This window comes from Peromyscus californicus, unplaced genomic scaffold (genome assembly GCF_007827085.1).
Source record: "Peromyscus californicus insignis strain IS unplaced genomic scaffold, ASM782708v3 Scaffold_9__1_contigs__length_137607984, whole genome shotgun sequence".
NCBI lineage: Eukaryota > Metazoa > Chordata > Mammalia > Rodentia > Cricetidae > Peromyscus > Peromyscus californicus.
In genome coordinates this window covers 42,641,884-42,664,739 of record NW_026294617.1, presented here as the reverse complement: position 1 = coordinate 42,664,739, position 22,856 = coordinate 42,641,884, and the positions used below count along the sequence as shown (strand labels likewise).

The 22,856-nt window shown below is 41.2% G+C and overlaps 1 protein-coding gene and 1 non-coding gene across 2 annotated transcripts in view; one reads left to right on the top strand and one right to left on the bottom strand.

Annotated features, from left to right (window-relative positions):
- The window catches only part of Plch1 (phospholipase C eta 1), a 215,268-nt gene that overhangs the window by 129,493 nt on the left and 62,919 nt on the right, over positions 1–22,856 (top strand). Inside the window, exons 3-6 of the mRNA XM_052730847.1 lie at positions 4,354–4,500; positions 6,648–6,893; positions 12,726–12,853; positions 16,381–16,551. Coding sequence (XP_052586807.1) covers positions 4,354–4,500; positions 6,648–6,893; positions 12,726–12,853; positions 16,381–16,551 — 692 coding nt within the window. The remainder of the gene's footprint in view (positions 1–4,353; positions 4,501–6,647; positions 6,894–12,725; positions 12,854–16,380; positions 16,552–22,856) is intronic.
- Positions 14,824–14,930, bottom strand: LOC128106780 (U6 spliceosomal RNA). The gene has a single exon (XR_008216833.1). It is a non-coding gene; the product is annotated as a U6 spliceosomal RNA (small nuclear RNA).

Here is a 22,856-nt window from a genome sequence, read left to right as displayed (position 1 = left end):
CAAAATCCAAGATGTACTGACAAGTACTTGGGGAGTTTTTGTGTGTGTTTTCCTTGGGAGATGTGAACAGATATCCATCCATTCCATGTAGAGCACTGATAACAGAGAAAAGGACACTCCCAGCCAACTCTATCTTGGTGTATTCATTGAGGTTCCTTTCAGGAGCATCAGTGACTCAAGGGTCCTGATTCACTGAAAAGGCTGCCCAGAAGGATGCATGGAAGCAGTTTATCACTAGATCTCCCAGAACAGCATGCAGGCCACTCCAACCAATAGACTTCTCTTTCTATACACGTGCATTACTGGGGGGAGGGCAGCCCTGTGGGTCTAATAAGCTACCTTAACTTACAAGCCTCCCTCTAGTAAAGAAATGCTTCCACACAGGAAATAAGCTACACAGCAGGGCTCTTTTCCTGGCTCACCAACAGGCTCTTTTCTTATCATTGTCTCCTTTATATGGCAGAGAGAAAGGGATAGGATGGTGAGTGTTAGGATTCTGCCCTCACTCCAGCTAAGCCCAGTTCAGGGTCTTGCGTCTTACATCATCAGTGTGTGCTGGTAACTACCTACAGGTCTTAAAAGCTAGATGCAGACCCCACCCTCTCTCTCTGCTCTCTGCTCTCCTCCCCACCCCACCATCTCTCTCTCTCACCAGGCCTGGTCCCCTCCCCCCTTTTTCCTTCCTAATAAAGCTCTGGAAACTAACACTGGGTTCTGTCGTGACCGTGACCTTTCCACGCAGTAACCAGCACCACCACCAGCGCCGTTTATCATCCTTTCAGTGAGGAGGGATGGAATGAAGGAAAGCAGAAGCACTCCTCTTTGAAGAACACAAATTTCATTACTCCCAAGACCTCATCTGCCCGGTGGTCTCTCAAAGGCCCCATCTCTAAAGACCCTCATGTTGGGGTTAGGACAAGACATTTGCATGTCAAACAAAGGTTCTGTATGTTGTGTTTCTAATGTGTCAGGAAGTGTTTCAGTGCTGTTCACACACACATCAGCCCATTCAGTCCTCATCATAATTTGAGAGGGAAATGTCATGAGTATACATCATATAGAGAAGAGGGCATGGGGCTCTTGAGCTGCTTGCTGAAGTCATGTGAGTACTGGTTGTCAGAGCTGTGCTGCAATTCATCTTAGGACAGATGCCATCGATGTTCTTAACCTTAGTTCTAAGTAACATTAATAAACATCTTCCTAATGGTTTGTAATTGGTAGCATTTGGTTGAAGCCAAAGACTCTTTCTCCTTTGCTTCATTTTATGATAGCCCTGTCCTCAAGATAGACATTTGCTCTGGGAGCCTCTGTTCATGGACATGATCTGTGGTCACTGTCACCACTGTCAGCGAACTTCTCAGAGGCTATCCTCAAAGTTTGTGTTGGTTGCTTTGACTTGATGGCTTTGTCTTGGTTCTCTGAAATGTTCACTTCTGTGGTCCTTTTAATTTCCGGTATTAAGTGGTCAATATGTGATCCGAGGTAAAATTCAAGGGGACCAGCCAAAGACTGCTGGCATGCAAGAAACATTCCAGCCAGGGATGCACCACTGTCTCTCTAATCAAACCCAAAGGGTGCTCTGGTGCCTTGCCTTCCACCATCTGGAATGTCCTTTCTACAAAACCACAGTCACTTGACCAAATAAGTAGGAAGCATACAGAGCATGAGCCAAAATGTGAGTGCTTCAGCCAACACCCATCCTCAGAAGCTTTCTGAAATCCCCAGTGCTAAGGCACTTTTACCCCATGACTTTAAGCTGGAGCATGTTCACTCTAGCAAGTTAAAAGCTGATGTTACATGTTCCGGTAATTTGTAAATATTTTCTTATACCTGAAATGCCATCATGCAGCCTTCTTTTGAGCAGGTTTCATCATTGTGCACTGTGAGGTAGCTTTACAGTGTACTACTACAGCCAGAAGAACACACATACATATTGAAAAAGAAATCAAATCATTGCATACAAATAAGCAAGGTGTTTGCTGCAACAGGATTGGGAGGCAGCAGGATTGGGTTTTGGTTTCCTATCAAGAAAAATACCCCATCATAAAAGATGATTTTGATGATGATTTGATTTTGGAGATGCCAGATAGCTACAGTTAGGTAACATGTTAAATAAATGAATGTATTTTATCAAGGCAGATTTCATTGCATTTCCAAGTTCTAACTCAGGTGGGTACAGAAATGCTATGAAAACTTTTTAACAGATTTTTTTTGTGTGTATAACTTGAATTTTTAATATTTCTATAAAATATGAATTTTAAATATATTCGTACCTTTTATTCAGATGCCAGGTGTGATGTAAATGTTTTAACTTAGGTGTGTGTTGATAGTGGATCCTGAATGGAACTGGCTTCTTACTGTGAGGAATGTAATTCTGCTTGAGGGCTTAAATCTAAACCCAGGTCATGCAGTGTGTGCAATATCCACTAAACACTAGAAATAAAAATTGTTTTGGCTAGTTAAAAATAAATTTATCTCTTTAGCTTTCATTGGCACAATGGATGGCACTTGATGGCTTAGTGACTTCTTGACCCCAAACCTCCCATTTTGTGTTTTGCTTTATGGTGTGCTGTTAAGTTTCTTTATTTTTTTTCCTTTTCTTTCTGGTCTTCTCTTTCCCATCCCTTTCTCAATCCCAGCCTCTCTTTGGGGACTTAATTCAGGGCCTTATATATCCAAGTGTTATAGGCAAACATTCTGTATTGAGGTATATCTCAATGTCCAGCTTTCTTAAGCAATATTTCTGTTACTTCATCTCCTCCCACCATCAAATCCTCCAACTATAATTTTGTGTGATTCTTTATTGGTTCCATCAGGTTAAAGTGGGTGTGTTGACGTTACCTTTAATGGACATACTGTGCATGCAGCCTAAGCTGTTGAATCAGATCATTTTTTTTCCCAGTAAAGACGCCCTGCTCCCCATCCCTAGGAGCTCAGATTTGACATTGCTGAGATTTCTTTTTATCATTAAAAAAAAACTCTGCCACTAACCGCATCTGTTTGATAAGGCAGGAATTCAGCTAGATATGTCAAGTACTCTGTTTCTGACTGATACAATGAAAAGGAGTGTTTGGAAGAATATTGGAAAACTTGTAGAAGTCAGGGCATGATGTAGTCTCTTGTCATTCTTAGAGCAAGAAACGTGACAGCGGTGGCATCTTGGGGAGACCAATGGGGCATCCTGCAGAGCTCAGTTGTTGAAATGACCAAAGCCATTTTAGTCAATCCTCTACTCGTGGTCCTTCTGAAAAAGTCCATTTGCTCTAAGCCTAAGTCAGGTGCCTGTTCCTGGACGGGATGATTGACAGGCCACCAAAGATGCACAAAATCTGTGAGAGTGTTTCTAAAAAAAAGGAGAACAGCCTTACTGAATCAGGGGAAGTGGGTTAACAAACAGATGTCTGCTGACAGGGAAATTGATCTCAAGGCACACTAGGTGTAAATAAGAGCTTGAAGGTCCACAGTAAGTGGTTTGAATATTACCTAAATTAAGTTACCAAGTTATTCATCCAGATGGAAAAAAAATCTCAGCAGCCTAAATGCACCAGCAATTGTGAAAACTTTTTTCTTGATTACATAAAACCATGTATTCAACTTTCTAAACATACAAAAATATAACATGAATGCACATGGTATCATCATCCAACTTTAACCACTGGCCTTGGGACAATGCTATTTCTTTTGGTTGCATTTTAGAGCCCTTTTATAGGTGCTTTATACAGCTGGTTGAATAAAAACTCACAAGGTTTCCTGTTTGAAAATTTTCTTTAAAAATATAAATTCAGGTGTGAGCCCATCATGAGTCTCACACAAACAAACAACAAAAGATAGCTTTGTGCAACAGCAATACATTTTTTTTAAATCTGGAAATAGAATTTGTTTATTTTTTTTTAAAGCTAGTGTTTTAGCTTAATGGCAGAGTGTTCATTTAACATACACAAGGCCCTTGCCCAGAAAATGGTAGCAACAACCATAATTCTCATCCAAGCCCAGTGAGGTGACTCATATGTGTAATCCCAGCACACAGGAGACTGAGATAAGAGGGTTGTTGTGAGTTTAAGGCTACCATGAAGCTACACAGGGAGTTCCAGGACAACCTAGGCTACAGTGTTCGACTCTTGTCCCAAAAACTAAAAAAATTTACTTTTATCATAAGGCTTTTTTTTTTTAAAAATACTGGTTTAAGCTTGATGAATAGGTTCCTTAACAAGTCTGTTTTCAGGTTACCTCTGCCAAACATGTCGTCTGATCCTTGGGGTCTCAGAATGAATCAGAAGTTCTTTTGACTGTAAACTTTGCATGCCAGCATGCACTTGTATTGTGCGCAGCTGAATGTGCTCCAATCTCTTGCAGTTGAAAGATGCATGAGTGTAATGCAGTCCGGGACACAGATGGTCAAACTGAAGCGTGGCACCAAAGGGCTCGTTCGCCTCTTTTACCTGGATGAGCACCGGACCCGCCTCCGATGGCGACCCTCTCGGAAGAGTGAGAAGGCAAAAAGTAAAACCACCCTTTGATTTCTTTGCTTTGATTGGCACAGTAATGCATGGATAATAACATGGGAAGTGCTGAGTAGGCTCTGTGGACTCTTCGTATCTGTGGAACTGTCCCACTTTTACAAGTTTGGGGTCAGCTGATCATAAAACAATAAGTGACAATGATCTTTGGGGGATGGAAATCCATGAAGGCTTTCTTGTCCATAAATGTTGCAAATGCTAATGTTGGAGATACTCTGTGTTTTATTTTTAATTGGGATATCAGGTTTCATAGCTTGAGACTTTTTCCTATAAAAGGTAAGGGATATTATAAATCCAATGGACTTTAAAGTCTATTGCATCCTCCAAGTAACCAAGTAATCTGTGAATGAACAACAGTGTTTAAATGGCTAAAGTTTATTTCTCCCATCTGTACTGTCTGTATTACCAGGATTACTCTAGAGGAACAGAACAAGTAGATGGATAGCTACTTGGGTAGACATAGGTAGATGAGATTTATAAGGGGAAATGACTCATGTGTTTACAGTGATTAAGCAGTGCCATGGTGTATGTGCCCATTGGCAGCTGCAGAACCACAGAAATCAGCAATATGGCTCAGCCTACGTCTCAGGGCCTGCAGCCAGGGGAGGGGATAGTGTGACTCTCAGTTCTAAGGTGAAGGCCTGAGCTCCCTGGGTACTGTAGATTTAAGTCCCATAGTCCAAGGGCCCAAGTCCATGAAGTTTTCATATCACTAGACAGGAGATGAATGTCCCAGCTCCAGGAGGGAGAAAATTCATTTTTATCTTCTACCTTTTTGTTTTTTCTGGGCTGTTAGCTGATTTGATGCTGCCCACTCCTATTGGGTGAGGATGACTCTTCCTTATTCAGGCCATTTATTTAAATACTGATTTCTTTCCTACTAACTCTCCTAGACATACTCAGCAATGATGTTGTCCCTGGTATCTGGGCATCTCTGTAACAAGCATGTTGGCACTGTAACTATTATACATACCTTCTGGATTTAACACCAAGTTTGTGTTAGATTTCCCTTTAATAGCTCTCATGATCTCATTTCTTTATGTTTCGTGTTAATGTCATTGGTTGAAAATCTCTTTACCCTTAATAAGAAACTCAGAACCAAGCATCGGGTATTTTATTTCTTATTCTGTTCCCTGTGTTGTTTTCGACTCCGTCTCTGGTGCTGATACTGCAATCAAGGCAATAGTAGCATAACTTCTGAGCCACACAATAAAAATTAAGAAATAGATAGGGACTCCCTCTTTCTCCTGCTCTTCCTCTTCTTTCTCCTCCTCTCAGTGGCTAAGATCTGCCAGAACTTTTCCTGTGGTTGAACGTCAGCTGATTTCCCTGTGAGTCATGCAGGAATGACTTGATACCAAAGTACAACCAGGACCCAGACCATGATGGAGAATGAGGGGTGGGTAGATGGCAGTCAGTAGGAAATGGAACATCTCAGATTCTTTCTTTAAAATACACGTGCAGAATGGACAAAAATTAGTACTTCTCTGGTGTAGTCCTTAAGTGTCTTTCTGTTAAGCTCCCTGAGTAATGTTATTCTCTGCCTGTTGATCTCTCTAAGACCTAGCCTGTGTCTACCTCTCCAACTTCGTCTCCCACTATTCTGTCTTCTGAGCATTTCAGAACAGCATCCTGGCAGTGGGCCCCATTTCTGTCTATCCCTCCCCTCCTCCTTCCCACTTTTCCAAGCCACACTGTCCCTACATTTCACCTGAGAGTCACACTTCACACTAAACTGTTCTGCTACCTTTCATGGTCACCTTAAATATTTTGCAAAACAACATTCACTTCTGTTTGTGCACATCTCCCTACATAAATATGTAAATTAAACTTGAAATATTTATTAGCCACCTTTTCTACTAGTCTTCCTGCCCCGATAGGCACCTCTGTTTCTTTCCTAAATCTCAACACACTATGAGTGATTGCCTTGGGGAAGACATTGTCAAGAACGCCCCCCAAAGGTAAGTCCTTTGAAGCCAGTTTTGTACATTTGGTCTCAAAAAGCACTACTTATAGACAATGATTTTTTTCTTTAAAATGCTTTAAATGATTTTGCATTTCTTGTTTCATAATTATTATAGATAAATGTTTTCACCTGCCATATAACTATATGCCTCACTTCCCTTACAGTACTTATTGATTCCATCTACAAAGTCACTGAGGGCAGGCAGTCGGAAATATTCCACAGACAGGCTGAGGGGAACTTTGATCCCAGTTGCTGCTTCACCATCTACCATGGCAACCACATGGAGTCCCTGGACCTCATTACCTCCAACCCAGAGGAGGCACGCACCTGGATCACAGGCCTCAAGTATCTGATGGCTGGCATCAGTGACGAAGACTCCCTTGCTAAGAGGCAGAGGACCCACGACCAATATCCTTCCTAGAACTTCATGTTTGAGTTGTATGTTTGTATGTGCCCCAGTGTGCACGTGTGTGTGTATGTGTGTGTGTGGATGTGCGTGTGTGTGCATGTGGATGTGTGTGTGTGTGCATGTGTGTGTGTGTATGTGTGTGTGTGTGGTAATGGTGGTGGTGTATGTTCACAAAGTGAGGATTAAAGTGAACCTTGCTTCCCATGATTGTGAGGTCTGAAGCATCTCTCCTTGCTGTCTGTTTTTCTGTCTCTTGAATTGTCCTCTGTCCTTTTTGCTCTCATCCTCAGGGCATGAATAAATAAAACCAAAGAGACATAGACATGTGTGAACTCAGGAGCAGAATTCTGAAGAAATTGTATCTAGCGCCATAATCAGAGGGGTTCCCTTATTAGACATGATTGCATTTTTATAATGAGATGTTCATGAGCTGTAATTGGGGGAACACTAATTTGGATTATAGGAAATCATATCATGTCATAAATTTGATTTTAACAAATAAATTTTGGGTTCTAATTAATGTCATGTACTCCATGTGCCTCTCAGCTTTTTTCTCCCTTTGAACTTACAGCATGGACACTGACTGGTTAGCACTGCAGAAGGAGGAAGGGATTGTCTTCTTTCCATGCTTGCCCTCTCTAAAGTGATTGAGAAATGAGTCTCCATTTTGATTAATCTATCTTCTTTCCATAACTCCCCACTCCCTCCCCAAACTTCATGTACTCTTTTTTTTTTTTTTTTAATTCACTGAGCCCATTTGGTGATGCTACTAAGTGTAGGGCTACCCACATGGGCAGCTTCTCGGGGCCGCATCTGAAGAAATCTAACTCTCTCTCCTCCCACAGCCATCAGTTAACAATAGCTCTTTAGTTTGTATTGGACTTTGTGAGTCTTCATCATTTGTGCTTGCATTTTGGCTGCTTGATCTTGCATAGGACTTATGACTCAGTCATAGCCGTTGTGAATTCATGTGTGTAATGGCCCTGTCATGTTTTCCATGTCTGGAAAACACTGTTTCACAATAGTCATCTACTATCTCCGGCTCTTAAAATCTTTCCATTTCCTCTTCTGAAATGAGAGTGGAGGCTTGGGGGAAGAGGATGTGATGTAGGTGTCCTATTTAAAGCTGAGTACTCCATATTCTCTGTACTTTACCAGTTGTTAGTCTCTGTACTAATAGACATCTACTGCAAAAAGAAGCTTCTCTGATAAGGGTTGAAAGGTGCACTCATGTATAAAGACAAGTATCTAGAAGGAAGTTTAGTAATCACGTCCATTTAGCAGAATGATAGTACTAGGTTCTTCTCTAGGGAAGCCAGAGGTTCTTGACCCAGTTAACAGTACCAAGCATGAGTTTCTTCTTGTAGAATGGGCCTTAAATCCCATCAGAAAGCAGTTGGTTATTCTCTAAACATTCATGTCATTGTAGCCTCAATGAAACATTCATCTCATTATAGCCTCGATTAATGTATTTTGCCATCCTTCTGATGAAACCTATCCCTGTGGTCCTGCCCTGCAGATGAGATAAATAATTAATGCACTTGGTCTGAAGACACTTTCCTGCTGTGGTAGAGTTGATCATGTTCTGTGTTTTTTTGACCCCAATTCTTTGCCTTTGAAGTGAGAGTATTTGGCTAGTCCAGGTCTGTGGTTTCCTTCTTCATGCCTTCGATGGTCTTAAAGTATATGTGTCATGTCTTTGTAAGGGAGAATGTTACATTCTGGTGTCATTCTCCTTCTTACCACCACCATGGCTGCTGCTGCTGCCGCCGCCGCCGCCGCCGCCACCACCACCACCACCACCACCACCACCACCACCACCATCATATTCAGGAGTGAGGAGAAATTTATACTCATTGGTGTATAGATCCACACATAGGATACTGTTGAAGTAGAATGGAACAGTTAGCCCAGGAAGTGATTTCAACAGTGTGAAGGCTGAGCTGAAGAGCCACAATGTTTTCATCTCTATTCACAACAAGCAGATGAGCATAGGTGGAATTCTTGAATGAGTTAAAACATGGGGCTAACTATTTCTGCCTCGAACTGTTGGTTTGACACTTGGTGAAACAGAATAAATAAGAAAAACCCAAGTAAGCAACAGTATTAAACAGTGGCAACACTTTGTGGTGCAATCATCAGAAGCCATGTTGATGGGGCTTTTTGTAAAGATGGGCTTTCTCAAAGGTGAGATCTCTAAGATGGGCATTTTCAGGGTGAGGTTAATTCAGTGGCTCAGCGACATCATCAGAGACCCAGATCTGTTTCCCTAACATGTGGGCTTGGTCCCTCAGCTGGCTGGCTACCTCTTGGTCAAAGGTGATGTAGTATCTTCATGTGGCAGTGCCAAACACAGTCCTGGCCAGGGGAACAGCATTTCATCTTACAAATGAGACAGAGAAGAAAAAAAGAAAGCCTTTCTAGAAGTCCCTCCAGAGATAACCTCTCCTCATCGATGAGAATTCTTATTGTAGGCCTGTTCTGCTTGAAGACTGCCATGATGCTTTGCTAACATGAGGTATATAGTGATATTTGTCATATTAAAAGCTAAATCTGAGCACTGAAAAAGAGTCAATTGGTTTAAAATCATAGTAATTTTTACATTTAATGTAATATAGAATGACTGTAATTTTTTCAAAGCAAACAGACTTGAAGGATCCTGTTGCTTCATCATCTTACACGTTTTTTACGTCAGACGTAAGAGAGCACATGAGTCTTCACGTGTATTTTGTACTTAGCCTATAGGGATGCGTTGGCTTAAAGTACGTGACAGAAAATCCAGCCTCACACAGACAGGATGTGAAACATCAGAAACACGCAGGCACGCACTCTGAGGATGGGTGGATTAAGTCCAAGATTGCCCTCTCTCCCTTCAGTGGCTGACCACCATTAGAGCATGTGACTCTTGGATATGTTAATATAGTTGAGGTTCTGTGTGAGACAAGGAAAAACAGTGGTCACTGGGGAGAACTATCAGTTCTAGAAGCCTTGTTCTGTACCCCGTTAATTAGGACCCACTCAAATACCCCAGAGCCTTTAGCCCACAGGTCAGAGTCATGATCCTTGACACACTGGTAAGAGGTGGGCACAGACTGAAGGGTCCTCTTCTCGCTTTGTTGGTCAGTGGGGTTTTCTGTTTTCTTTAATGCATTTAGGCTTACTGTCCCTTGAAAGTATTTGTAATTGAATTAGTCAGTGTGGTGGTTAAGACATTTCATATTTTGGACACAGGTGATCTGGGAATGGAGTGCACCTGAGAACTCCACAGGGGAGCAATTAAAGACACGTAAGAGACACTTGGTGTTCATGCCAATAAGGGAAGGAAAAGGGAAGAAGAAACTAATAGACAGTATAAAAAATTGTGAGAAGTGGGTTGATGCAGGGAACCGTTCGTCAGAATTGCCAAGGTTTTAAATAATATATTGGCATTAATTTTTTTTTACATTTATTTTCTTGTATGCATGTGTGCGCACATGACTGTGCATGTTCATACTAAGGTGAGAGTATGAAGGGCAGAGGACAACCTTCAGGAGTTAGTTCTCTCCTACCTTGTGGGTTGCAGGGATTGGACTGAGGTCATCAAAGGTTGACACCAAGGACCTTTCCCCACTGAGTTGTCTCTCCAGTTCTAGACTGACATTCTTCACTGGACATGTGTTTAATTAATCAGGGAGAAAGGATGGAGGATGTTCATAATTAGATTTCACTTAGGACTTCAACTTTCTTGAATAAATAATGAGGATAACGAATTTTAAGTGGCCAGAGGAGAAAAATCCATCTACCTAAGGCATGCATTATTTTGGCATCATGGTGTGCAGGTTTGGGTGGATTCTACCCTTTTGTCTCATTGCATCTGTAGGATGTCAGTGCTGGTGATGCTGGTGCCTGCTCAGTGGAGGGTGTAGAGAGCAAAGGAATTGATGTAAGCACCGCCCACCACATAGCAAACACTTCCTTAATAGGCTGCTTGCTGCTGCAGTGGTGAAGGCTGCCAAATCTCTTCCGTCTTCCTTTGGGTAGATGAACTCTGAAATCTCAGTGCCCCCAACCCCATGCCAAGATGATGGTGATGGTGTATAGTCTCAGCATTTACTCCATCCACCCATCCTTCTCGGTTTTCTCCACTCACTCTGTCCTGACACTGGGAGGAAGTTGTCACTTGTGGGCATCCCCTTACATGTACTGTAAGTTAGAACTTCACTCTTTCGGGCCTCAGGGGAAAGGCCTCACTGTCTGGCTTTGTCCAGGACCACGAGCTAAGAATGAGTTTTAATTTTAATGGTTGAAAAAAGTCAAAAGAATGAAACCTTTTTATTTAGAGTTTGAGCTTCATTGTGCACAAGCAAAGTATGACCGGCACACAGCTGTGCACATTCCTGCTGCTGTTCATCAGACTGCTGTCCTGTGTGTGGAGAGGCTGTAGCTGAGATGAGTAGTCTGCCAAGACCAAAAGGTTAACTGCCAGCCACTTTACAGAAACTTTGCGCACTCTTACCCCAATGTGAAATAATACCACATCATTTCACATCCTCCTATCGTTTTGTCATAGAAAACACCAACTATAACATTTATTTCCTTTTTCTTCCAATTTTTCCTCTGCAGAATGCTTCCTCTTTTTTTTTTTTTTTTTTTTTTTTTTTTTGGTTTTTCGAGACAGGGTTTCTCTGTGTAGCTTTGCGCCTCTCCTGGAACTCACTTGGTAGCCCAGGCTGGCCTCGAACTCACAGAGATCCGCCTGGCTCTGCCTCCCGAGTGCTGGGATTAAAGGCGTGCACCACCACCGCCCGGCCGCTTCCTCTTCTTAGTGTTGTTGTTGTGTGTGGTAATGAACCGTCAGCTCAGGGGGTTCTGGATGCTCACATCTTGGTTATAAAGCACAGCTTGAAGATACCAGGGACCTTTCAACTGCTTTTCTACATGTACTGCCACTGGAAATAATGGGTTTTCCTTTCATAGAATGTGGAAATTGCAAGTGAGCTCAAGCTCAGGGTTATCCATTATATCTAATGATAAAGGAGGAATCCAGGCTAGAAAGCAGCCTTATGTGCAGGAAACATAGATGGTAGAACAGGTTGTAAGACTTGTGCAATTGAGATGAGACTTCACTCTCTTGCCTATTCTGACTAGAGACTTTCTCTTTTTCCTAGCAATAACTAGAGGGTTTAATTTTTAAAATAGAAAAGTAAGAGGCAGAAAAGAGAGTTGAGCTCTTGATTGGGAGAATGATGAAAGCAAAAACATACTAAGTGAGAGGGCATAGGAGAGCATAAAGCCTAGATTTGTTATATTTGAAATTTCATCATAATGAGATCCTTGAGCAGAAAGCATTAACACCAGGTTATTCCTGCTGTGTGCCGTCTCTGTGTCCACAAATGAGGACCTCTAACCTTGGTGTATGAACAAAATTTGTGTTAGCGTCGCTGCATTATTGAGAAGATGAAGTCAGGACACGAGAAAAGGATAATATAGGAAGTCATAGAGAAATATTTGTGTTGTGATGTTGTCAATGGAGGTTAAGGTGATGTCCTTTACAGGGAAATTGGAACTAGTGATATAGCTGTCCTCCTTACAGCTGGTGGAATACAGTGCTTTTCAACAATAGGCTTAACATTTGATTTAGATTGGGTCGAGCAAGAGTGTTTGAATTAAACCTTCCAGCATTCTAGTCTGACTGTACTACCCATGTGCACCCCCCTTCATCAGAGCCTGTACATTGCAGGGTCTCCTCAAAAGCATTTCTTCTGATTCCGTGTTGCTGATAGTGTCCCCGTGACATTCAGTGAGAGAGCGGTTATTATTTCGAAGAAAACTTTTCTTTGACCTTTCTGCACATGGGTGAAGCAGACCTTCGAGGAGGCTGATAAGAATGGTGATGGCTTATTGAATATTGAAGAGATTCACCAGTTGATGCATAAACTAAATGTCAATCTGCCCCGAAGAAAAGTCAGGCAAATGTTTCAGGTATGTGTTCACAGTTGTGTTGGTCTTTTGTAAAACACAGTGACTACTGATGTAATTAGGCACATTAAAACCTTTTATTTTGTTAGATTCTGGCATTACTTGCTCTGTACTGTTTTCATTTTTCTTTGATAAAGAGAGGCATTATGTCTCATTAAAGGAAAAATTCTTCATCAACTTAAGGAGCATTCAGTTTCATCCCCTTGAATACTTCTTTGTTGTTGCTGTTTTTGGAGAGCAATAAGCACTTTTTCTGACACTTCAACAGTGATGTGAACTTGATCAAATCCTTTTTAGAGGAAGAAAATACTTCATCTGCCTGCTGCAGGGTTGGGGAGCTGTTGTGGGGGTTAGAATAAAGACCGTGCGATTGGAGAAAAACAGCACTCAGGAGCCCCAAGAGTTCTCCTTTGTTTCAGAAGAGTTTAAGGACAACCCTGATGGAGGTCCTGGGTTGAAATTTACTCTGCAGCATCCAGCTGGATTGTGCTTGGAAGTGAACAGTGTTGGGCAAAGACCAGATTGCACTGTTAGTAATGAGCAAGAATTAAATTACAAAATGGTACTTATTTGTAGATAGATCATACACGTAGTCCACGTTTTAGAAGACTCCTCCTTCTATGTGACTAGGTCTGTATCTCAGACACATAGGAAGCATAGGAAGGTAGACTGCTTCGTGGTTGGGGCTTTTGCTCTCTCACCACCTGCTGCTCCCAGCAGAGCAAGGACATAAACAACAGGGCCATGTGGTCCAATCTCACATGGAAGGCAGAGGCTGGCTCCCTTCTCTGACCCTCAAGGTGGTCCTGCTGAGGGGATACTCCTGGCTAGGGATGGTTTGTACTGGGGGCACTTGGTTCCCCTGCACTGGAGAGCAACATGAGCAAAAAGGAAAAGAGGAAGGAGTGAGAGCCAGGAAAACTAGACATATTTATGCCCTATGTCTTAGGGGCTCAGAGTAAATTCATCAGACAACTTTACTTATTTAATAGTTACTGTTTCAAATGAGCATATATGACAGGTTTCCTTATGGCATTTTCGTAATACTTTGGTTGATTCTCTTCCCCTCTCTGCCCCCATCACACACTTGTACCCTTGTGGCCCTTAAATACATCCGTATCATTCCGTATATCCTGAGACAAGGTCATACTGTAGTCCAGGCTGGCACAGAATTTATCAAGCTCCTTCTGTCTCAGACTCTTGTTCTGGGAGAGTAAGCCACTGTACATGTGGTGAGACAAGTTTAAAAGAAAATCCAGTCTTTCTTTAGACTCTTAAAATTTAAATGTGTTAAGCCAGAAAGTGACCAGGCACGTAGGCCTGCTATGTGTGAAATATGTCCACATGGGTCCTGAGTCTAGCAGGAGTCTGCAAGGAAAGGCTTATAGTGGGAAATGAAAGGTCCAGGAGTTCCCATACAGATTAAGTACCCTCATCTGAAATACTTAAATCCAGAAGTATTTTGGATTTAAGACTTTATTTTTCAGGTTTAGAAATATTTCAGTACATGTAAGTGGAACTCTTAAATATATCTGTTAAATAAGATTACACATGCACACACACACACACACACACACACACACACACACACACACACACACTCTTAAGGACAGGGTCTCACTATGTAGTTTTGGCTGACCTAGAACTCACCATGTAGATCAGACTGGCCTTGAACTTGAATAGCATTGCCTTCCCCTGCCCCCTGAATGCTGGGATTAAGGTGTACATACATCATTGTGCCTGGCAGGATTAAACATGCTGATTTAAAATTGTAACAGTAAAGTGAACAATATATTCTATTTCTTAAATGCAAAGACTCCTCATTAGGCCCCATATATCAAAAACCAATCTATATTCACATTTAAAATGACAAGATAGGAGATATCGGCTTCATATAGAAGCTGTTCAAGGCTTAACTATGTTTTTGTGTGCTCTTAATTAACCTAAAGTTAGCATTAAGCAAAAATTTTCTTAAAAGTTTAGAATGCCCCACACTAATTTGCATGCTGTCTTTGTTCAGAGGCCATGCTAATCTTCTGTATTTTTCCATTTTTAGCAAATGTGCCACTGAATTGAGCATGAGCAATAGGGAAAATTTTCACGAGCATTTCGACTTTCAAGGCTATATTTAAATCTGTTTAACAGCCGAGTGTTCTTTCCAAAACCCAGGGCTTCGAAGTGCCACTCATTCCCTGTCAGGGTTTGTTTTGTTACAGTTGTGTTCACTGTGGATGACGGTGATCCTGTAAACGGTTTGGTTGCTCAGTATGCCTCCCTGGCAGTTTAATGGTCAATTCAACCAATCTCAAGATCCATGATGAACAGTTCTTATGCAGTAATTATTAGTGACAAATAAAGTAAACATCTACCTGCACAAGCCCTTTAGACTTTTCCTTGGAAGGAGTGCTGGATGGTTACACTGCTCTGGTAGATGTCAGAGCCTGAAGCTACCATGAGTCATCAGAGAGATTGTTTTAGGGGAGGAATTACATCTCCTAAGATATTATAGTTCTGAAGTGAGTGCGGTGCTGTGCATTAAAGCACGGCCTCTCTCTTGTCCTTTATCCGTTGTGCTCAAGGCATCTTTTTGATTGGTTCCCTCAAAGATCAGCTGTTGGTTTTCTTGCTTACTTTTGAAGATGGGCATTTTAAAAAGTATCATTGCTTTTTTGGTTTTGTTTATAGTTTCCTTTGGCTTCATTCCTTTTAGCTTTTTAGTTGAATTGCTAGCTTTTTTGTTTTATTTTATCTCTGAGACAGAGTCTCTTTATGCAGTCCGAGCAGGCCCCCATCTAGCCATTCTTCTGCCTCATCCTCCTGAATGCTGAATTACAGGTAGTTAAGTTTTGTTTCCTAACAACACATTCTAATTAACTTAGCTTCAAGCTCTGCTTTAAAGATTTCATTGTATCAATACCATTTTATTGTTGGTTTGTTTGCTTATTTGTAATTTTTATTTCTGATGCTGCAATTGATGCAGGGCTGTCATACAAATTTTGGGCTTAAAAAAATGTGTTTTGCGTGCATGCATATTAAGGGCACCGTGTGTGCAGTACCAAAGGAAGCCAGAAGAGGGCATCGCACCTCCTGCAACTGGAGTTACAAATAGTTGTGAGCTGCCATGTAGGTGCTTAGAACTGAACTTGGGTCCTCTGCAAGAGCAGCCAGTGCTGTGCTCCTGACTGCTGAGCCATCTCTCCAGCCTCAGGGTCATATCGATTTGAATTAGACTTGTTCACTTTGAAGTGTTTACTTTCCCGTTTAGAAACATTATGTCAGTGTTCTGCTTTAAGATTTTTCTGTTAATTTATAGATGTACTATAGTCTGAGAAATTGGTTTGTATAAAGTTGATTACAATTTGTTGAAACTTTCTTTGTTACCTAATAATTTTTTTTATAATGTTCCATGTGTGCTTAAAAATGTATTTTTTTGTGATTTATGCGTTGGCCCTTTTATGGTAAATGTTACTTTCTTATTCTGAATACACTCACTGGTACCAATTCTTACCGCCTTTCTATACCTTGTTCAGGAAGCTGACACAGATGAGAACCAGGGAACCTTGACATTTGAAGAATTCTGCGTTTTTTACAAAATGATGTCTTTGAGGCGAGACCTTTATTTGCTGCTCTTGAGCTACAGTGACAAGAAAGATCACCTGACTGTGGAGGAGCTGGCTCAGTTTTTGAAAGTGGAGCAAAAGGTATCATTAGACTGTGGAATGGATTGTTCACTTGAAAGCACTTGGGTATTGGGTGCAGGTATACGTTAAAGGCAGGATATACTGACAAATAGCACATGTTATCAAAAAGCATACCAATGGATCATTTAAACCATCTATGTAGTAGCTTTTAAGGAAAGTGCCACATAGCATATATAACTTTTTATCTTGTCTGTGTTGCATATGGATAAGTGTATTTTTACAAAGAAATGAAAGCCACCTCATATTTCATTTTAGACTCACTGGTAATGTTTTCTTTATATTGTGAGGCATTAGTAATAGTATAAATTTGAGCTTTGTATTGATTCATGTTAGTATAAATTAATATTAGCAAAATATAAGTTGATATTTAACTTATAGTATATAGTTGTGTTTTTTTTAAACTATGACATAATTCTTAGATCACACTATGGACACTGATAATTCCACTAGGAAATCGGCATCTAATCATGTACAAAGGTTAGTAAATTAGGCCTGCCTGGAGTAGGAGTTCCTAAATCTACTTAAAGGAAAACATTAAATTTTTAATATAATATAGGCTAAATTTTGTTCAACATGTTTAATTTTTTATATGGCTGTTTTATAATTCTTTAAACTCCATTTCTCAGTACAGTGACACATGAATAGGTTTTATGTATAAATCTCAAACACAGGTGGATGCTCAGTTTTGTGTCATTTCAAGTTAATTCATTGCCATGTATGAACTCAAAGTCCATTTCTGAGACATCATGCTAAATTTTGGGAATGTGCAAAATGTACCTTTAGATATCTTGAAATAAAGAGATATTTCTTGATAGTTTATAATTTTCAGAGTCTATGATAAAATTAATGAATGCTAAGAAGTAAAGCAATACGCTTTGTTTTTATTGTGTTGAGACAGGGTTCTCATGTGGTTGAGGACACCTGGAACTCCTGTTGCTCCCCGACTGTTTCCTGAACTCTGGGAGAACAGGCATGCAGTACATACTCAGAAAAGCAACATAGTTTTTAAGGTTTTCCCTTCCTAAGCTTATAAAACTAATTATGAATTAAAAAAAAATAATGGTGTTGTATTGTTTTCCTGAATTGTTGCTTCCTTTAAAAGTATCTTTGAGGGGCTGGAGAGATGGATCAGTGGTTATGAACACTGGCTGCTTTTCCAGAGGACCTAAGTTTGATTCCCAGCACCCATACTGGGTTGATCACACCATCTGTAACTAGAGCTCCAGGGATCTGACACCTCTGGCTTCTATGGGTGCCAGCACTCACATGCACGTAGGCACACACATGTAATTTAAAAAAAAAATATGATTGAGTAGGGGGCTGGCGAGAATGCTTTGCTATTGAGAGATCTTACCGTTCTTACAGAGGAACTGAGTTGAGTTGCTAGCACCTCTATTGGAAGGCTTGCAACTGACTGGTACTCCGGCTCCAGGGGATCCAACATCCTCTTCTAACCTATGGGCACTTATACTCCTGTGTATATGCATGGGCAGAGACACACATATACACATAAATAATCCTTTTTTTAAAAGTATATTTTTGTGGGCCTGTGGGATGGCTCAGCAGGTTAACTTGCTTGCTCCTAGCCCGAGTTCGATTGCCAGAACCCCCATGGTGAAGGAGAGACCTACTTCCACAAGCTGTCCTCTGACCACCTGTGCACCGTGTTCTGTAGTAGGTTTTCTGCACTGCGATAATAGGTTTCTCCGCCGAGCAGTAAGCTAGATCAAGCCGAATTGTAAAAGTGAAAGAACAGGTTTATTTGAGCAAAGCAATTCTCAGGTGAGTTCTCCAGTCCCAGAGATCAAGGCAGAAGTCCACACACCTGAACTAAAGCAGGGAGCTTATATAGCCTGTCGGCAAGGGGTGATGACGTGTCCGCCTTGAGCTGGGTTTGCGCCCAAGCCTGGTCAAAAGCTGAGCACTTTAGGCTGGGACTTGGGCTGCTGGGAACTTCAGGCGAGGGGCTGCTGTGGCTGCCAAGAATGCGGAACTGGGCTTTTTGGTGCCTTCCCTTTGTTCAGAGATTCTCTGAGTGGGCGGGGTTTGGATGAAGCAGGAGTGAGCGGGAGGTTATAGCTGAACAGTCTGCGTGTGGCCATGTGTCTTCGTTAGGGTTACTCTTGCTGTGATGAGACACCATGACCAAAAGCAACTTGGGGAGGAAATGGTTCTTCCGGTCACGTTTCCATATAAAAGTTCATCATCATTGAAAGCAGTGGGGCAGGAACTCATGCAGGACAAGAACCTGGAGGCAGGAGCTGATGCAGAGCCAGGGAATACTGCTGCTTACTGGATTGCTGCTCCTCATGCTTTGCCCGTCCTGCTGTCTTATAGCACCCAGGATCACCATCCCAGGGGTGTCCCTACCCACAATAGGCTGGGCCCTCCCTCTTCAATCATTGATTAAGAAAATACCCTATAGACTTGCCTGCCTACAGCTGGATCTTTGGAGGCTTTTTCTCAGTTGAGGTTCTCCTATCTCAGATGACTTTAGCTTGTGTCAAGTTAACAAAAAACTAGCCAGCACACTAAATATATGAAATAAATGAATAAATACATGTAAGAAAAAAATGCCTTTGCTAAGATGCTAATACATTGCTAATATACATGCAATCATTCTCACTTAGTTTTGGTACTAATTTGAATTAAATTGAATTAAAATTTTATTACTCTCAGTGTGTGCATGATGTGTGTATGTATGGACACACGTGCCACAGTGTGCATGCGGAAGCCAGAGGGAAGTATTTGGGAGTTGGTTCTTTCCTTTCATCTTTCCATGGGTCCCAACAATTGAACCGTCAACAGGTTTGTATGGCAAGCATCTTTACCCATAGAGCCATTTGGATGTACTCTAAATTCAATTTTTGAAGTGACTTCTAAAAAAATATTGTTTTTCAGTTGTATGTGGGAGGGGGCTTTGTGCATCTGAGTTGAACTTGTTTCTGGTCCAGTGGTCCAAATCTTAAAACATCCTTTAATTTTCTCCTGCTTAAGCCAGAAAAATACCAGTTTTACTTGTCATAGTCCCAGACTTGTCTGACTTTCTTAATCTGAGCCACCAGTGCTGTGTGCAGGCTCAGAAACAGCCAAAGGTCTCACTGACTCAACTCTACTCTGACTGAGCAGGACAGGTACTTTTTAGGATAGCCAAGTGCAATTTTTCAATTACATTTTATGGCTAATTAGGATCTTCAGACTTTTGCGTTAGAGAGAATGAGAAGCAGCAAAAATTTGGCAAACTCAGTCCATACATGTATTTTCTCTGTATAATTTGCTTACCACAGAGCCTCAGCCTGAAATTTTTTGTTATAAAGATGTATAAAAGAGTGTTCTCAGTTTATAATAAATAAGGCAGCAAGTAAATCTTTAGTTATTTTGTGCTAATATGGACTTACAGAATGCCATCTTAGCGTTTATATGATTGACATTTCTTGGTAGTAGAGATAACTATTTTTTTTTCTCATGTGTTTGCTTTTTATGGATCTAAGAACTGCTTGCTGACTGTGCCACAGGAGTTTCATCATCTGTTTGCTTTTTAATTGTATTGTTTTTCATTGTGTTCTAAAGTCTTCTATAAGACAGAAAATTTGACCATATGCAGTCTTTTCTGTTTTTCTATTTTGCTAATCTTGGGGATATGTGTCTGTAAGAAAGAGAAAGAAAGAAGACACAGACAGACTGACAAGGAGCCAGCAGACAAAGGTGTTACTTGACCAGGTTCCTGGGAAACTTAGCCTATTTAAATGCCAACAGAGCCATCGTGAGCACGGCCCATTAGCTTTCACTTAAGAGAAGGCTATACTCAGCTACCAACTGGTTTCAGGGCCTTGCTTGGTGTCTCTTTAAGATTTCTAAAGTTAAACCTATTAAGCCTGATGTCTGATGAGATTTTTTTTATTCTGTTCTCTATTCAAGCTGGTTAGCACTTTATTTGTTGTGAATGGACTACTACTACTACTACTACTATTATTATTGTTAGACTGTGTGCTATATGGTAGGGTGGGGTCAAGCAGGTCTGGATATACACCTTGCTTCTTTGACTTGTATCACATTTACCTCTGCATTAGTTACTTTTCTATTGCTCTGATAAAACACCATGACCATGGAAGCGTATAAAAGAAAGAATTTAATTGGGCTTATGGTTCCAGAGAGTTAGAATCCATAACTGAGCTAAGGCATGGAGGCAGGAACAGCTGAGCGCTCACATCTTAAACCCTAAGCAGGAGATAAAGAAAGCAAACTGAAAATGAGCCTTTTGAAATATCAAAGCCTGCCCTTCCAACAAACCTCCTCCAACAAGGCCATACCTCCTAATCCTTCCCAAACAGTTCCACCACCTGGAGCCCAAGTATTCAAGCATATGAGCCTTTTGGGGCCATTCTCATTCAAACCACCACAACCTCTCATTCTCAAATCTGTGAGTCATTACATAAGATGCCTTTGTTGACCATATTGCCCTGGCAGGATTAGGGTAAGAATGGAAATAGTTGTTTTTAGTTAATTTCTTCTATTAACTGTTCAATAAATGGTCATGTTTACTTTACTGTACAGATTTTGTCATTTCCAAGGAACTTATGTAGGATTATAAGTGAGCAAGACCTACAGGTGTACTAGGTTTTACAGTTCCACAGAGAATAAAAAATTTTTTCTTAATCCTTTGCACAACTTGAGGATATTGGAAGTATTTTAAGAAGAAAAAAGACCGTAGAGACTTCTGTGATAAATTTTCATGACACAGAGAAGACTTCATAAGGAAATGAGGATGTAAGGAAATAGGAAAACCTGTGTATGTTTTATGCCAGGTCTGATGACACAGGGACAGACATACAGACATGGGGAAATGTGATTGGTGGAGAGGCTGTGATAGCATGCTGTTAAGTAGGAGCAGAGAAGGAACTTGGCAAGACTGTTCAGATCCCTCTGGCATCTGTGTCTTCTGCTCCTTCTCTGTGGGTGTAGGCAGGGCATCTTCTGAATGTTAGTATTACACCTAACCCGGGAGGCGGGAGAGTGGAAATCCAGAAAGTCCTTCCCAGGAGTAAATACCTGCTTAAAGGGAGAAGGTGGAGGGGCAGGGGGGAGTCAGAGACACCTTCCTGTGTTTATTTCTTCACATTCTGAGATGCTGTGTGTCAGGCAACCAGTCCTGAATCACATCACTTACACACAACTAGGATTTTCTTCTAAATCAGTTCTCGTTTGCCTCATCACTTCCATGTCTGCTGTGATGTAACATGATGATGATGATGATGATGATGATGATGATGATAATGATGATGATGATGATAATGTATGTGGTCTTTGTCCCATGACCTTGATAAGGAGCCATTAAACCCTTGCGACTTCCTGAGTGATTGGATAAATTTGTTACTTCCAGTGAGTCAGTCCCCTTCAAATATGAGTTTGCTGGCTCTCTGAATAGTTTCAACCATATGAAACTTTCATTTACACCCTTGAACATAAGAGAGAGGGAGCTGGGGAATAAATTAATAACTTTGGTCAGTGATATCATCAATCTGTACTTTCATGCTTATATCATAGACCCTCCATAATTAAAATGCCCTGGGGCTCCGGGTTTAATGAACACATTCCAGGTGCTGTGGAGGGAAGATGTTCAGAATGGCCATAGGTCTTTATAGCTGCTCCACTTCTATGCAGTTCTTTTGTTTGGCTATTCCTGAGCTGCCATTTATTATACATAGATAATGGAGGGAAAAAGCACTGTCACTCTGTGAGCCATTCTGTTGAATAACTGAACCTGAAGGAGGTTCAGGGGAACAGTTTAAAGCTAGCTCCTTGAGGCCTCTAAATAGGCCTCTCCAAGCCTTCTTGACAAGCCCTTTTCAATGAAGAATCATCCTGTTCTCTTAGCCAGAATGCCCATCCTCAACACTGAAATGCCTCAGCCTGTTCCTGCCCCCCAGGCCCTAGTTGATGTCTGAGCATCTTGGTTGGTTTTCTGCAAGAACCCTGTCTTTTTGTCTAGCTCCCTTTTCCTCTTGGTATTGTGCTTTATCTACTCATCCTCATTGTTCCTGATTTTGAACCTTGCTTTCCTTTTTATACAAAGGGCAGCTGGTACCCATTTTTCCCACCTCACAATGTCAAGTTGAAGGTTGGTCTTGAATGTGACTGAGATATTCAGAAGTGTAGCAAAGTGAAGAATTCAAATTAAAATGCATAAATCTAGTGACTTTAACTTCATCTAGGCTGGTGGATTCACTCCAACCCATCTGAATGTCAGTGGTGCACATCACTTGCTAAGGGGCATGCATTTCTTCCCTCTTTCTGGTTATGTTGAA